Source organism: Eriocheir sinensis, chromosome 36 (genome assembly GCF_024679095.1).
Source record: "Eriocheir sinensis breed Jianghai 21 chromosome 36, ASM2467909v1, whole genome shotgun sequence".
Classification (NCBI taxonomy): domain Eukaryota; kingdom Metazoa; phylum Arthropoda; class Malacostraca; order Decapoda; family Varunidae; genus Eriocheir; species Eriocheir sinensis.
The window spans coordinates 13,452,281-13,469,556 of record NC_066544.1 but is presented as its reverse complement, the minus strand read 5'-3'; the positions used below and the strand labels follow the sequence as shown (position 1 = coordinate 13,469,556).

At 42.6% G+C, this 17,276-nt stretch overlaps 1 protein-coding gene and 1 long non-coding RNA gene across 6 annotated transcripts in view; one reads left to right on the top strand and one right to left on the bottom strand.

Annotated features, from left to right (window-relative positions):
* Window positions 1-17,276, bottom strand: part of LOC127007862 (long-chain-fatty-acid--CoA ligase 4-like) — a 46,002-nt gene that overhangs the window by 3,868 nt on the left and 24,858 nt on the right. For 3 of the 4 annotated variants that reach the window (XM_050879274.1, XM_050879273.1, XM_050879275.1), the window contains exons 2-12: window positions 13,720-13,892; window positions 9,369-9,581; window positions 8,738-8,977; window positions 8,199-8,391; window positions 7,841-8,035; window positions 7,216-7,352; window positions 6,757-6,896; window positions 2,718-2,844; window positions 1,997-2,168; window positions 952-1,089; window positions 553-828 (exon numbers count right to left, since the gene is read on the bottom strand). In XM_050879274.1, the coding sequence (XP_050735231.1) occupies window positions 553-828; window positions 952-1,089; window positions 1,997-2,168; window positions 2,718-2,844; window positions 6,757-6,896; window positions 7,216-7,352; window positions 7,841-8,035; window positions 8,199-8,391; window positions 8,738-8,977; window positions 9,369-9,581; window positions 13,720-13,854 (1,966 nt within the window). In that variant the 5' untranslated portion in view covers window positions 13,855-13,892. Of the gene's footprint in view, window positions 1-552; window positions 829-951; window positions 1,090-1,996; window positions 2,169-2,717; window positions 2,845-6,756; window positions 6,897-7,215; window positions 7,353-7,840; window positions 8,036-8,198; window positions 8,392-8,737; window positions 8,978-9,250; window positions 9,308-9,368; window positions 9,582-13,719; window positions 13,893-17,276 lie in introns of those variants that run through there. The other variant, XM_050879276.1, reaches the window with a different exon arrangement.
* On the top strand, window positions 9,598-11,756 carry LOC127007868 (uncharacterized). Of its 2 annotated transcripts, none has more exons than XR_007760620.1 (5): window positions 9,598-10,085; window positions 10,173-10,351; window positions 10,439-11,254; window positions 11,334-11,491; window positions 11,650-11,756. It is a non-coding gene; the product is annotated as an uncharacterized LOC127007868 (long non-coding RNA). The 2 variants fall into 2 exon arrangements; XR_007760619.1 differs by having other exon boundaries at window positions 11,571-11,663.

Below are 17,276 nucleotides of genomic sequence, written 5' to 3'. Positions count from 1 at the left end.
CTACTAATGGTCACAAAGTGTCTTGCTATAAAGGGCCAGAACCATCACTGTTTTCTCAATCCTGATTGGCTGAAAGAGCAGCCAGTTACGATACTGTAATCCTCTACTCTACCTCAGATGTTACACAAAACATTTTGTACAACGAAAATGTTTGTTTATACTCAATTGTACTTCAGTTTTCACCATGACGTTGAGGTGATAAGTAATTTTTTTCACCGTCAAGTCAAGCACACTGTTTGTGGAGCAATGTTTGAATGAACTAGGCTATAGGAATTGTTAACACTACAACTTAAATTCAATATAATGAAGTGCCTGTGGAAATAAGTGTGATTTTACAAGTTAAGAAATAGGAAAGCAACAAGTTTCAGCAGTTTTCTTGTTTTTTCAGTATTAACACTTGCTGTGGAACATGCTTCCACTTAGCTGCATTGAGTGTTTTATGGCTGGGCACTACTATTGAAATGAATAGTAAAATAAAGTTTGAAGCAGGCTGAATGAAAGCATGTTACACAGTATAAGCATACACTACACATGGTACATGTTTATCCTCACCCTTCTTGCCAGTGGCCACCAGCTCCTGCAGGAGGGCCTTGTTGATGTCATCGTCCATGCACAGCAGCTCTCGCCGCAGGTCTTTCTTGCCGAGGGAGCGTGCCAGGTCCTCAAGGTTCTTCTGTACCGGACTCATGATGGCCACGATGTTGTTCTTGCTGGACTCGCCATACACACAGATGTTCTCCACTGAGGGACACACCTTAAGCTCTGACTCCACCTTGCCAAGTGAGACGTACTCTCCGAACTGCAGCTTGACGAGGTCCTTCTTGCGGTCTGGAAAAATAATGGTAATGACAAGTTCAAATATTTAGTGAGAAGACCTTATTGTAAATCATAATTCTTCACCACGCTATTATGATAGAGACACCCCCTCCCCCTCCCCCTCCCTGCACCCACCAATGATCATGAGGCAGCCGTCCTCTCCAAACTCTCCGATGTCTCCCGTCCTGAACCACCTCCTTCCGTCACTGTCGAAGAAGTCCTCCTTTGTCTTCTTTGGGTTCTTATAATATCCAACAGCAATATTTGAACCACCTGAAAAAGACACGATTTAGGATGCATATTTACATTACTGATATAACATCACTATTGTGTAATTTTAGACATCACAGTCATGTTATTTCACCACAAGATGTGTAGTCGCTGTGCTACTTGTAGCAGCAAAAAAATTAAAAGCTAATAAACATACAATTCACGCAACACAGTGTAAGCCTTGGCACAATTCACGCAACACAGTGTAAGCCTTGGCACAATTCACGCAACACAGTGTAAGCCTTGGCATATTTTTTTAGTTTTGTCAGCTTAGCGTCAGGCATCATGTGAGAGCTCCTGCCTTTAACACTGTATGGCAGCTGTGTTGTCACCTTGACCAGAACACTGTGACGCCAGCTTGTCAGCTTCTTATGATTATGAGCACATGGGTTCACAATGTCCTCTGCTCAATGCCAGCCTGTCATGGTGCATCATGCACTATTTACTTAAAACATTAAAATAAGCACAATGCTTGAAGCAGACAAAATGGATGATAGAAGACACACAGCAACAGTCTTTTAATACAGTATCCTCTCTCCTTCTGCCTGCTTAAAAAATCATGGTTATTGTGCTTATTGTATTATTCTTTGCATAAATAAAGCATGCAAGGGACATTGTGAATCCATGGGCTTATAATTATAGAAAGAAATTGATAACCCTCGAGACATTAAACTACAATGTCACTGCCTTCTGATAAGGGCGACACAGCTGCCATAAGGCACTCAGGGCAGTTAAGTGGAGTGCGCTGCACACCATACCAGATCGTTATGATAAAACTATTAGTAGTATTGAAGCTTGCTTCTTATATGGCTCTACTCAGTCAAAATGTTAAATTTCAACTCTTTGTTACCGTAACAAGTATCATCATGTTACACCTGTGCCATGCCTTTAACAGACTTTCATAACCCACCAATCACAATCTCTCCTCGTGGCCTGGGCTTGTCAGTTATCCTGTAGTTTCCTTCTTCCCAATTGACTAGTTTGATGTCGCACACCTGCAGGGGAGCGCCTACTTGACCTGTTGTCAGGTCGTACTGGTCCATGAGTGTTGCGCACCCGCAGGACTCCGTTAACCCGTAACCCTGGAAGGAGAAAATGCTTTGTCACGTCAAGGAAAAAAAGCAACAAATTATAAAAACTCAATGGCGAGATAAAAGCATCTGATAACCTTGAAAAAAAATTAAAAACTGAGACAGGTACTTGATAGATAAGCCTAATATAAATGAGTCTCTTCCCCATGTTACTAAGAGAGCACAACGCAGGCAAACGAAATGCCATGAGGGGATAATGTCAAGTCTAACCTATTCCACACACACACACACACACACACACACACACACACACACACACACACACACACACATACAGTCCATTCCAACATGAGAGCATTTAAGAGCCTAAGGTCCATATTATCGAACTCTTTGAAGGCCCTCACAGAAGTTGTCGGGATTTCCGTGGGTGGTTTCCTGAGCCTGGTGGTAGTTTTGCAAGACTTCCACGGTGAATGACACAAACACTAATGACAACCCGTAGCTCCTCTCTGGCCTTGAAAAACAGTTGTAAAAAGAACCCCAAACGTTTGATAATACAAGTTAAAGCCCTTCCATGCCTAGGTCCTCCCCCATCCTCACCTGAAGCACCGGCACCCCCAAGCTGGCCCTCACGAAGTTATGGGTGTCGGGGGAGAGCGGCGCCCCACCCACCGCCATGATGCGCAGCCGTCCACCCAGCAGCGCCCGCACCTTCCTGAAGACGAACCTGCAAGCGGAGGGAAGGGTAAGGGTGTGCTGTAGGGCTGCTTGGAACATGAAGTAACTGAAGAATAAATGATTTTCCTCTCACAAAACATGTAGAATTAGTGTGTATGCATATTTAGAGTATTTTGTGAGGGGGTAATCATGAGAGACTGCTTGAAATAGGAGTATCTGAAGAATAAATGATTTTCCTCTCACAAAACATGTAGAATTAGTGTGTATGCATATTTAGAGTATTTTGTGAGGGGGTAATCATGAGAGAGTGCTTGAAATCGGAGTATCTGAAGAATAAATGATTTTCCTCTCACAAAACATGTAGAATTAGTGTGTATGCATATTTAGTGTATTTTGTGAGGGGATACTGATCATGTGAGACTGCTTGAAACATGACTAACTAAGGGATACATGCTTTTCCCTTAACAAGACACAAGTAGATTCAGTGTGTGTGTATTCCTCAGTTAGTTCTAATTCCACCCACAGAAGCTAGAAAATATGAAGTCACTGCAGTAATATAATGTAAAAATAACTGTCAGGAAGAGAGAACATCAACTATTTACCCGGTAGCAGCAACGGGCCAAATTTGTGCCATGATATAAACCCTCCAAAATAGATGATATATAATCTGATCACAAATGCTTTGATATATATATTAAGAAATGGTTTGTGTGAGGGGTGATTTTTTCTCATTTTTCTCGCTTAGAGGGACCATTAAGAAACATGATCCCCGCTGCTACTGGGTTAATGTGTCTTCAGTCACTGTAGTAATATAATGTAAAAATAACTGTCGGGAGGAGAGAACGTCAACTATATATGATGCGGAAACAGAATTTTTTTTAACATAGGAGACGGGTGAAGGGCAACAAAAAGGGTGTAGAAAAAAGAAAAAAAAAAGACCGCTACTTGCTGCTCCACAAAAGATCATATAGAGTGGACAAGAGAGGTCAACTTCTGGTGGAGGTGTGTTTTATATCCGTTGGACATACACACACGCACACATACATAATCATACTTCCTACCCAATACAAACTTGCTGTATGAATGAATTAATGGACATGGATAAATGGACGAACGAGTGAATTGAAAGAGAGACGATGAGGACAAGGAGCCAGACAATGGTACGAAGATAGTTTTATCAGATAGTACGCAGATACACGACTCACGCCACTTGTGTTATCTGAAGCATCATTATTCTTGATCGAGACTTCATGGCCAAATTATCTCCTGAAGTAAAAAAGTATCTGTCTCGAATCTATTCTCTCTCATTGTTCCCAAGCAAACTCCACTTATGTTTAGTACGCAGGCAATCATCTGTTCTTTTCGTTTAATTTCCTTATTCTCCGTTTTGGGGTTGAGTGGGCTATGGATGGAGACGATGATGGAGATAGAGGAAAACTGGGGGAAAGAGAAGGAATGAAAGAAATGGGAATGGGTAAGGGAGGAAGGAACAGGAGAGATGGAGACGATCAGGAAGGGAAAGGAAAACTGGGGAGAAGAAGAAAGAATACATAAAACAGGGACAGGAGAAGGAGGAAGGAAGACTTTTTACTTTTGTGGGAGCGGCAAGTAGCATTTTTTTCTTTTCTCTTTTTGTTGTTGTTGTTGCCCTTGAGCCGCATCCTTTGATAAAAAAAATAATAAAAAAAATAAAGGAAGATAGGGACAATGGAGAAAAAAATCACCCCTCACACAAACCATTTCATAATATATATCAAAGCATTTGTGATCAGATTATGAATCATCTATTTTGGGGGGTTTATATCATGGCACAAATTTGGCCCGTCACTGCTAAACTGTAAAGCCACAAATTTGGCCCGTTGCTGCTAAACTGTAAAGCCACAAATTTGGCCCATTGCTGCTAAACTGTAAAGCCACAAATTTGGCCCATTGCTGCTAAACTGTAAAGCCACAAATTTGGCCCGTCGCTGCTAAACTGTAAAGCCACAAATTTGGCCCGTCGCTGCTAAACTGTAAAGCCACAAATTTGGCCCGTCGCTGCTAAACTGTAAAGCCACAAATTTGGCCCATCGCTGCTAAACTGTAAAGCCACAAATTTGGCCCATTGCGGGTGACCTGTAAAGCCACAAATTTGGCCCATCGCTGTTAAACTGTAAAGCCACAAATTTGGCCCATCGCTGTTAAACTGTAAAGCCACAAATCGCTGTTAAACTGTAAAGCCACAAATTTTGCACATTTCTGCTAAACTGTAAAGCCACAAATTTGCCCTGTTGCTAAACTGTAAAGCCACAAATTTGGCCCATCGCTGCTAAACTGTAAAGCCACAAATTTGGCCCGTCGCTGCTAAACTGTAAAGCCACAAATTTGGCCCATTGCTGCTAAACTGTAAAGCCACAAATTTGGCCCGTCGCTGCTAAACTGTAAAGCCACAAATTTGTTGCTAAACTGTAAAGCCACAAATTTGGTCGCTGCTAAACTGTAAAGCCACAAATTTGGCCCACTGCTAAACTGTAAAGCCACAAATTTGGCCCATCGCTGCTAAACTGTAAAGCCACAAATTTGGCCCATAGCTGCTAATCTGTAAAGCCACAAATTTGGCCCATCGCTAAACTGTAAAGCCACAAATTTGGCCCGCTGTTAAACTGTAAAGCCACAAATTTGGGTCGCTGCTAAACTGTAAAGCCACAAATTTGGCCCATTGTTGCTAAACTGTAAAGCCACAATTTGCTGCTAAACTGTAAAGCCACAAATTTGGCCCATTGCTGCTAAACTGTAAAGCCACAAATTTGGCCCATTGCTGCTAAACTGTAAAGACACAAATTTTGCCCCTAGCTGCTAAAATTTAATGCCACAAATTTGGCCCATTGCTGCTAAACTGTAAAGCCACAAATTTGGCCTGTCGCTGCTAAACTGTAAAGCCACAAATTTGGCCCATTGCTGCTAAACTGTAAAGCCACAAATTTGGCCATTGCTAAACTGTAAAGCCACAAATTTGGCCTCGCTGCTAAACTGTAAAGCCACAAATTTGGCCGTTGTTGCTAAACTGTAAAGCCACAAATTTGGCCCATTGCTGCTAAACTGTAAAGCCACAAATTTGGCCCATTGCTTAAACTGTAAAGCCACAAATTTGGCCCATTGATGCTAAACTGTAAAGCAAAAAATTTGGCCTGTCTATGCTAAACTGTAAAGCCACAAATTTGGCCCGTCGCTGCTAAACTGTAAAGCCACAAATTTGGCCCATCGCTGCTAAACTGTAAAGCCACAAATTTGGCCCATCGCTGCTAAACTGTAAAGCCACAAATTTGGCCCGTTGCTCAACTGTAAAGCCACAAATTTGGCCCATTGCTGCTAAACTGTAAAGCCACAAATTTGGCCCGTCGCTGCTAAACTGTAAAGCCACAAATTTGGCCCGTCGCTGCTAAACTGTAAAGCCACAAATTTGGCGCGTCGCTGCTAAACTGTAAAGCCACAAATTTGGCCCATCGCTGCTAAACTGTAAAGCCACAAATTTGGCCCATCGCTGCTAAACTGTAAAGCCACAAATTTGGCCCATCGCTGCTAAACTGTAAAGCCACAAATTTGGCCCGTCGCTGCTAAACTGTAAAGCCACAAATTTGGCCCGTCGCTGCTAAACTGTAAAGCCACAAATTTGGCCCATCGCTGCTAAACTGTAAAGCCACAAATTTGGCCCGTCACTGCTACTGGGTTAATAATTAGTTAAATGATTCCACAGCATTAAGCATCTGAGCCTCCACTTCAGGTTATCATCCATCCATCAGGTTCTTTTTATCATCTGTCTCCACACTCCTACACAGTCCTCCACTATATCTAGTTATCTTCTAGGGCTTCACAATCTGCTTTCCCCACCGTCACTTTATGCGGGCACTTGAACCCTGTGATGTGCCATGATCCTTGTACGCATCAAACACCCGGCACTCAAGTACTAGTGCACTCTACTCACCAGTTACAGATGGGGGTGTCCCAGCCACGCTTCATCCAGTTCAACTTGTACTCGAGGCCAAACTCAAAGAGCTTGCCCAGCCAAGGACCCTGAGCTGCCACCTTGTCCAGAATACCCTTGTAGATTCTGTCCAGGATAAGCTGTGGAGAAAACAAGGAGGCATCAATAAAATGCAGAATGGCAGGCAATTATCATTCCACACAAAAAATAAAACCACAAAAATCTAACTCAGAAGTACGAAGATTTATCTATCCCCAAAGTTCCTTTTGTTGGCCCTAAAAATTCATTATAATTCATGTCTCTCTCCACCCAAAATTGACCTCTCTTTTGGCAACTCTTTACTTTTGTCTGTTGTGGGAGAGGTGAGGAGCGGGCTTTTTTTCTACACTTTTTATTGCCCTTGAGCCGTCTCCTTTGTTGTATAAAAAAAAATAATAATAATAATTCACCGCCACTCACAGGCACAGCGGCCATCATGGTTGGCTTCAAGACGGAACAGTCGCCCGGGCAGCCACGCTTCACCTTGCTGGAGCGGTCGGTCATGGTGAGCGGCGTGGAGTAGCCCATCGGCACACCAAACATCATCATCATGGACTCTGGGGAAGGGAATAAACATGTTGCAGAAATACATCACCTTTTTTCTTTCAATATTTGGATGCTACAGAAACACAAGTTGATAATACAGAAGCAAAAACACATGGCACTATCTTTGTTAGGTAAAACAGAAGCAGAAACACATGGCACTATCTCTGTTAGGTAATACAGAAACAAAAACACATAGCACTATTTTTTCGTTACTCTTTCTTTCTTAATGTTTGTGACTAGATGATGTTTTGTAGGCCTTGCATGTCCGTATCTCACTCTTTCTCTTTCTCTCTCTCTCTCTTTCCTTCTCACTAATGCACCATCCACACCCCAAAACCAAACACTAAACTCATCATCATTGACTGAGTATGTGAGAGAAAACACTTTGAAGAATACTAACTCTTATCTCTTAAATGTTTATGACTACTTTTTTATTTGTAAGCTTTGTGTGTCTCTAACTCACTCACTCTCACACACTCTCTCTCTCTCTCTCTCTCACCTGCCATGAGCTCCAGCACGTGGGCGAGAGGTAGATAGGCCAGGTAGATGTCATCCCTCTTAATGTTCAGGCCAACCGCGTAGCCGATGATGGAGTTGACGAGGTTGTGGTGCGACATGATCACTCCCTTGGGGGCGCCCGTGGACCCTGATGTGTACATGATGATGGCTGTGTCATCCTCCCGCGGCGGCTCGTCTGTGGGGGGGGTGGGGGGGTGGAGAGGGAGGAGAAGTTAGCGGTGGCGTCAGAGAAAAAAAGAAAGGTGTATTACAGATGACCTGCACTCTTCAGAATGGCGCATCAACAAACGAACGGCTACACAAATTTTAAGTCCCTGAACACATACACGACGACCTACCTGAGAACGAGCTATTGTTGCCCTTCTTTATGACGTCCTCGAAGGAGTTGAACACTATGCCGGCCTTGTATCCGTCGAGGGACGTCTCCTTGAGCTGGTCCCCGAAGTAGGTGATGTGCGTCACGTTGGGGCACTTGGCCAGCAGCGTCTTGAACTTGGGGAGCAGCTCGTGGGATGTGATGATGTGCCGGACCTGAGGGGGGAAGGTTAATGATGACGAGGGCAATGGTAATGACGTGTGAGAAAGCGCCTAATGATGAGAGTGATTGTAATGATGTTATGTACCTGAGAAAAGAAGGTTGATGATGACAATAGCAATGGTAATAAGATAAATAAAAGAATGAAGAATGATAAAAAAATGATAAGGAATGAATAAAATGGGGACAGAAGAGAGAGGAAAGAACGGAGAAGATGGAGACGATGATGGAGATAAGGGAAAAGGAAAATTTGAAGAAAGAGAAGAAATGAATAAAACAGGGACAGGACAGGGAGGAAGAAACAGGGGAAAGGAAAACTGGGCTGGGTGAACTCCTCCCTACCTCTGTTTCGTTGATGCCGTGGACTACTGCCTCATCTCCCAGCGTGGCATACAGCGTGCACAAGGGGAAGTTTTGTTTGAAGCACCCCATAGCCGAGATCAGCCACTCCTTCCGCGTCTCGGCGAAGATGACAATGTTCTCCTTGGACTGGTGGCCGAGCGCGCGCAGACCCCGGCCGAAGTTGGTGGCCATTTTGTCGACTTCATTGTAGGTTAGCCACGAGTAGTCTCCTAGCTCGTACTGGGAAGGGGAGAGAGAACGTGTGGTGATTATACTCTTGCAGTCAGAAGTCGGATAGTCAACTATTCGAGAACTCATCATTCAGCCAATCAAACAGACAAGCAATGATCTAACACTTCCCTATACAGTTCAAGTAAAGGTCATAAGGAGAACCGTAACATCACACACTTTCATTAGTCAGTCAGTCAGTCAACAGTCACCCAAATAATAACCTAACAATTCCCTTTACCAGTTCACAGTCACGGTAATACACAAACCCATAACAACATGCACCTTCTTAAACACCTTCCCGCTCTTCTGCACCTCCTCGTCCCTCAGGATACAGACAAATAAAAACCTAACAATTCCCCTTTACCAGTTCACAGTGACGGTCATAAACAAACCCACGCACCTTCTTAAACACCTTCCCGCTCTTCTGCACCTCCTCGAACTCCATCAGGATGTGTCGGGTGCCCATGGCCTTCTTGTTTTTGTGCTTCTTGCAAGCGTATGACAGGGCGCTCTCCATGGTGGTGATCTTGGCCTCCCGGATCTCCACCTGGAACTCATGTGGCGGGTCGTTGTTGTGGAAGCAGATCCCCTCGCCGACGCCCACCTCCACCGCCTGAGGGAAGGAAAAACGGAGCTAGAATAGAGGAGTGTGAGGGAAGAATGAAGGGAAAGGACGGGGGTAGCAAAATCGAGTTAGTGGTATGAAGGGAAAGGACTGGAGCACATAACAGAGGTAGAATAAAAGGAGGAATAGAATACAAAGGGAAAAGGCTGGCAAACATAAGAGGTAGGATAAAGTAGAGTAAAGGAAAGGACTGGGGAACATAATGAAGAAGAGAAGAGGGAAGAAGGAATGAGGAAGATGGAGATGGGAGAGTAAAGAAGAAATGGGGAAGATGAAGAAGACAGAAAGATAGGAAATGAAAGGAAAATAAGGAAGAAAAACAAGAAAGGGCTGGAGGAAACAAAACAGAGGAGGTAGAATAACGTAAAACGAAGCTAAAATAAAGAAAAGCAGGGAAACTAATAAAAGTAGAATTAAGTTAGAAAAAAAGGATGCAGGAAAAACAAAGTAGCCAGGGAAGAATAATGAGAAAGGGTTGAGAGCATAATAGAGGTAGAATAAAGTAGAGCAGAGGAGGAATAGAGGGAAAGAGCTGGGAAACATAATAGAATAAGGAGAAGAGTTGGGAGCATAATAGAGGTAGAATAAAGTAGAGTAGAGGAGGAATAGAGGGAAAGAGCTGGGATACATAATAGACAGAATAAGGAAAAGGGTTGGGAACATAATTAAAGGTAGAAAAAAGTAGAGTAGAGGAGGAATAGAGGGAAAGAGCTGGGATACATAATAGAATAAGGAAAAGGGTTTGGAACATAATAGAGGTAGAAAAAAGTACAATAAATAAAAAAAAAGGAAAAGAGCTGGGAAACAAAGGAAGAATTAAGGGAGAAGGGTTGGGAACATAAGAGGTAGAAAAAAGTACAATAAATAAAGAAAAAAGGAAAAGAGCTGGGAAACAAAGGGAAGAATTAAGGAAAAGGGTTGGGAACATAATAGAGGTAGAAAAAAGTACAATAAATAAAGAAAAAAGGAAAAGAGCTGGGAAACAAAGGGAAGAATTAAGGAAAAGGGTTGGGAACATCATACTATAAGTGGCAAAATAAAGAAGCATAAAGGAAGAATAAAGGAGAAAAGTAAACAAAACAGCCACGTGAACAAGAGGTAGAAAATATCAAGGCAAGAGAACACGGCTTCATATACGCAACTTCATGGGAAAGGGGGGCAGGGGGGCAGTGGTAAGGGCGTGACATCCTTAAGGACCCGGGTTCAAATCAGTCATTGCCGAGTGGCCTAAGACTACCCACATGCTGTCCTAAAGACCAACTACCAACCTGGACTCTTAAGTTAAATATCTAAAGAGGGTAAAAAATTAGCTCTGGGGGACAGTATGAGACAAGCAAGATGATGGTATTATTAAAAAACACTTGCCTGGACCTTAACAGACTGGGGCGGACCATCAGGCCTTGCCAAGAAAGCCTACCAGCACCATAGACTGAGTAGGAATAGAAAGAGAGAGTAAGCATGGACTGGGATTTGAGGGAACATGACCAGAGTACAAGAGTGTGAGGGAGTGGAACTGTGACAACATGTGTATAATAAATGGCTTTCCACTGGCATAAAAAGCTAAAGAGAGTCAGTCACACAGGTTAAGAGAGTGGGAGAGTACAGCTGTGACAATATATATGACTTTTCACTTGTCTAAACAGCTACAGAAAGTCACACAGGTTAAGAGAGTGAGGGAGTACAGCTGTGACAATATATATGACTTTCCACTTGTCTAAACAGCTACAGAAAGTCACACAGGTTAAGAGAGTGAGAGAGTACAGCTGTGACAATATATATGACTTTCCACTTGTCTAAACAGCTACAGAAAGTCACACAGGTTAAGAGAGTGGGAGAGTACAGCTGTGACAATATATATGACTTTCCACTTGTCTAAACAGCTACAGAAAGTCACACAGGTTAAGAGAGTGAGGGAGTACAGCTGTGACAATATATATGACTTTCCACTTGTCTAAACAGCTACAGAAAGTCACACAGGTTAAGAGAGTGAGAGAGTACAGCTGTGACAATATATATGACTTTCCACTTGTCTAAACAGCTACAGAAAGTCACACAGGTTAAGAGAGTGAGAGAGTACAGCTGTGACAATATATATGACTTTCCACTTGTCTAAACAGCTACAGAAAGTCACACAGGTTAAGAGAGTGGGAGAGTACAGCTGTGACGATATATATGGCATTTCACTCATCTCAACAGCTATAGAAAGTCACATACACCTATGACAAAACAGTGACTTTCCATCGACCTAAACAGCTAAAGAAAGTCACATGGGTTAAAGGAGTGAGGGAATACACTTAATAATGACTTTCCATCGACCTGAACAGCTAAAGAAAGTCACACGGGTTACAAGGGTGTCGGCAGCTTCATCCTCCCGGCAATTGCGCTTCTGATACTACTTGTACGAGCCGAGAGGATATCCACAGGAATCATGGAGAGGGGAGACAGGAAGGAGACAATATACATCAGTGCATTGAGAGGGGAAATTGAATGACTGCCTGCGTGAGGGGATGATCGGGATGGGAGACGAGAGAGAGAGAGGGAGGAAGGAGTGACGGGGGAACGGAACGGACGATGGGATGGGAGAAGCGGAGGGAGGAGTGATGAAGATGATGGGAGGAGAGGAGAAGTAGGAAATGGAGGAGGAAAAGGGAGTGATTGGAGATAAGAGTGAAGAAGGAATGAGGATGATGTAGACAGGAGAGTAAGGAAAGAATAGACACGATAAAAGCAGAAAGATAGGAAATTAAAGGAAAATGAGGAGAGGAAAACACAAAACAAAACAGTGAATGGGAAAAGAGCAGGAAGGAGCGGACGGTTAAACTGGAAGACGACGACAAAAGAAGAAGTGGGGAAGAAGAAGATAGACTGATAAAGAGAGAAGGAAAGTGTGTGTGTTGGGTTCATGCATACTGGGGACAGGAATTGCATCATGGCACTATCAGGCAGGGAAGTCAGAGCCATTGTTAGCTCCAATCCGTGGCTGCCTCTAATGAAGCCTGATCAAAGGGTCCTGAGTGGTGACCTTCAAGCGCTGTCCCTGGCTTGTTAGGGTACTTCCCGAGGGTAGAGGGCATAGGGCATAGCTGGGATCAAGGGGCACAGAGGATTGAGTAATAAAGGAGAGCTGGGGATGAATTAGATGGATATGATAGAAGATAGGAAAGTAGTTGAAGTTTTTATAAGTGGAAATAGAAGACTGGAAAAGGTATCTGTTTGTGGGCATAGCCAGGATCAAAGGGTATAGAGGATTGGGTGATAAAGGAGAGATATGGAGAATCAAATTGGGATATAGAAGATAGATATGTGGTTTTGTTTTTATAAGATCATAGGAGATTGAAAAAGGGAACCTGTTTGTGAGGATAGCCAGGATCAAAAGATTGAAAAAGGAACTGTTTGTGAGGATAGCCAGGATCAAGGGGCATGGAGGTTTGGGTGATGAAGGAGAGTAAAGGAGAATCAAACAGGGATATAGAAGATAGATAAAGAGATTTTGTTTTTATACGATCATAGGAGATTGAAAAAGTGAACCTGTTTGTGAGGATAGCCAGGATCAAGAAGCATGGAGGATTGGGTGATAAAGGAGAGCTAGGGATGAATTAGAAGCATATGATTGAAGATAAGAAGGTGGCTGTGTTTTTATAAGGTCATAGGAGACTTGAAAAAGGGAACCTGTTTGTGGGAAAAGCCAGGATCAAAGGGCATAGAAGACTGAGTGATGAAAGGATATGGCAGTTAAAAAGAATCCGCTGGGAAAATATAAAATAGATATGTGGTCTTGTTTTAATAAGGTCATAGGAGATTGAAAAAGGGAACCTGTTTGTGGGGATGGCCAGGATCAAAGGGTATAGAGGACTGAGTGATGAAAGGATATGGCAGTTAAAAAGAATCCGCTGGGAAAATATAAGATAGATATGTGGTTTTGTTTTAATAAGGTCATAGGAGATTGAAAAAGGGAACCTGTTTGTGAGGATAGCCAGGATCAAAGGGTATAGAGAACTGAGTGATGAAAGGATATGGCAGTTAAAAAGAATCCGCTGGGAAAATATAAAATAGATATGTGGTTTTGTTTTACTAAGGTCATAGGGCAATCTCCCCCTCTTTATTTCCCCGGGCATTTGTCACTCACCCTCTTTCTGTTCATGAGGTGTCGCTCCTGCCACGGCCGCTGCACGAGGGCGTAGAGCGGGTAGGTGATGATGTCGTAGAGGCAGACCCCCGCCTTCACGATGCTGATGCCCAGGTTTAGCGCTGCGTCCCCCATTGTGCTGTTGTTGTTGTTGATGTGTTGTTGGTCTTACTCTGGAAAGAAAGGAAAATAAGGTAAATAAGTGAATAAGTAAAGAAAGAAACTACGACAAAGAAAGAAAGAAAGAAAATACGACAAAGAAAGAAAGAAAATACGACAAAGAAAGAAAGAAAAAGAAATTACGACAAGGAAAGAAAGAAAGAAAATACGACAAAGAAAGAAAGAAAAAGAAATTACGACAAGGAAAGAAAGAAAGAAAATATGACAAAGAAAGAAAGAAAGAAAGAATGGAATGAATGAATGAGGTGAGAAATGACAACTAAGAGGGAGATTTTTTTTTTTATATTGTGTTTGTTATAGGTGGAGCAAAAGGAGGAGGAGGAGGAGGAGGAGGAGGAGAGGAAGATGGTGGTAGTTTTCTGATTTCATGCTTTCACTTCCCTTTCTTTCCTCTCTATTTACTATGTTTCCTTTCTTTCTCTTCTTTCCTTTCTTCTCTATTTTCTTTCCTACTCTCCTTCCTCCTCCTTCTTCATTTCCTTCCAACCTTCCATCCTTTTCTTTCTCTCCTCCATTCATTCCATTCTTTCATTCCCTTTCTCCTTCCTTCCTTTCCTTCTCTCCTTCCTCCTTCTTCATTTCCTTCCTTCCTTCCTCTCCTCCATTCATTCCATTCTTGCATTCCCTTTCTCCTTTCCTTTCCTCTCTTTCTTTCATCCCCTTCTTCCTTCTTCCACTATATATTCATTAGACAGGATAATTAAATACTACACCATTAAAACCAATAAGAAGTTAATAAATCGACCAACATACGGAAAAAAGGGTAATTAGGAAAACATTTAATCACCCACTCAAGTCACGGAGCAAGTTAATAAAATAAATAAAGAGAAAAGGAAAAAAATAAAGTTAATGTATAAAGCCAGAACTAAGACGTTGGCCCCCTTCCTCAAACATCATCATCATCAGCGTTAAAAGTTAATAGTAATAATAAAGTAAAAATATCTTGCCTTGGAGGGTGAGAGAAATGAGGGTAAAAGAGGGAGATGACTAAAGGGAAAGAGGGAGAGAGGGAGGTAAGGGGGAAGATGGGGAAGGGAGGGAGAGAGGGAAGGGAAACACGACGGGAGAGAAAGATGGGGAAGGGAGGAGAGAAAGAGGGAAGAGGAAAAAGCTGAAGGAAGGAGGAAAGTGGAAGGAAAGGGAGACACGACAGACGAGAGGTAAGAAGCGAAGGAAGAAGAGGGAGATAGAAGGAAGAAGAGGGGAGCAAGACACAAAGGAGAGAGGGAAGGAAGGGGAAAACAGAGTGGTAGAGGGAAGAAAGAGGAAGAAGAGGAGAGGGAAGGGAGGCAGTGGAAGGGAAGGGAGGGAAGGGAGAGGAAGGGAGAGAGGAGGGCGAAGGAGGAAGAAAGGGGCAAGAGAGAGAGAGAGAGAGAGAGAGAGAGAGAGAATCTTCCTCCGAAACACACTTCTTCGATAAATACTTTTGGCCATAGGTTTTCCCAATACATTCTCTCTCTCTCTTTCTCTCTCTCTCTCTCATTTTCTTTCATGCACATTTTCTTGACACACTACTTCATAAATCCTTCCTACACACACACACACACACACACACACACACACACACACACAGTCACCTCCCTTTCATCAGCTTTACTCTTTTGTGTGTGTGTTTTCTTTCTTTTTTTAGGCACTTAGTCTAACCACTGTGTTCTGGCTCTCTGCATTCTTGTGTGGGGTCACGAACGTGGCGGCCGAGTCATGCAACTGTGCCATCAATCTTTACGCCCATGATGGTTAAGTTCACCAGCCCTTATAGACTCTTGACTGACTGACTGACTGCCTGACTGAATGACTGACTAACTGACTGATGCCCGCCGCTGACACTGTATCTCAGGCTCCTCAAACGTTTTAGGGCCTAGACACCCACATTCGATAATACTTCCGTAGAGGTTGTTGTGTGAGTAGTATTTCCATGGATAAGTTTTACGACCCTATTGATCGTCTGACAAGGCTTCTGTATCCCCACATTTGTTAAGGCTTTGGTAGAGGTTGTGTTGGTATTTTCTTGGGTAGTTTTATAAGCCTAGTGATCGTTTGACAAGGCTCCCCCCACATTTGTTAGGGCTTTGGTAGAGGTTGTGTTAGTAGTATTTCCATGGGTGAGTTTTATGAGCCTAGTGATCGATTGACAAGGCTGCTGCTGTACCGTGAATGTAAAGAACACCGATTAACCTCCCATGTGGCCTTTGGGAATGTTTGTTATGAGAGCCGAGAGCGTTTGTGAATCCGGACCTTCTTACTTTCACCTATGTTTACCTTTTCTACACTAGCAAGACTTTCCTTTTTTTATATATGCCATCTTCTATCTTTTCACTTACTACGAAACCACTCTCACTTGCTTACTCTTCACAAACACGGTTATTCTTATCAACGCCATTAACCACATAAATCAATAACACTTTAAGCTCCCCATAAAAACGATCACAAGGGAACACTAACACCCTTAATCCAGTCACAAGTACCATTACTAACCCATAGACTCCTTTAAATCCGAATTGATATGTAATAACAAACTACAAACGCTTTAAATCACCCATAAGTGTTATTACAAGCCACTAATGCCTAACAGATCACCCAGAAGTACTGTTACAAGCCTTCAACACCTTTAATGTAACCCTCAAATAAGACTACGTAAGAGCGAGTCCCTTTAACTTCACCTAGTACACGATAAGAAACATCTAACTCCTTCAAATCAGCTAGTTATATTATAAGTCACCAACCCCTTCACACACACACACACACACACACACACACACACACACACACACACACACATACATACTATTATAAAGCACTAGTACCTTTTTAACACATACGAATAATACAGAGTCAATTAAACCATTTAAACCAACCATATATAACAAAGTCAAGCAATAACAGCCTTTTTTTAAAGATATCAAGGACTAATATCACAAGCCACATGGATCTTTTGTATCACTCTTGAATAATAATACGAACCAATTAGTCTTTAATATACGCATGAACAAAATCACAGGACACCAAGACCAGAAAATCCCGGCTGAAAACTGACACAAACCACTAACGACCTTTAACACATACAAGAATATTACACGCCACAGAGGACCTTCAAATACACAGAAGAATATCACACGCCAAAGAGTACCTTAAAACACACATATAACCTTTAAACACACAGAAGAATATCACACGCCAAAGAGTACCTTAAAACACACAGATAACCTTTAAACACACAGAAGAATATCACACGCCAAAGAGTACCTTAAAACACACATATAACCTTTAAACACACAGAAGAATATCACACGCCAAAGAGTACCTTAAAACACACAGATAACCTTTAAACACACAGAAGAATATCACACGCCACAGAGGACCTTCAAACACACAGAAGA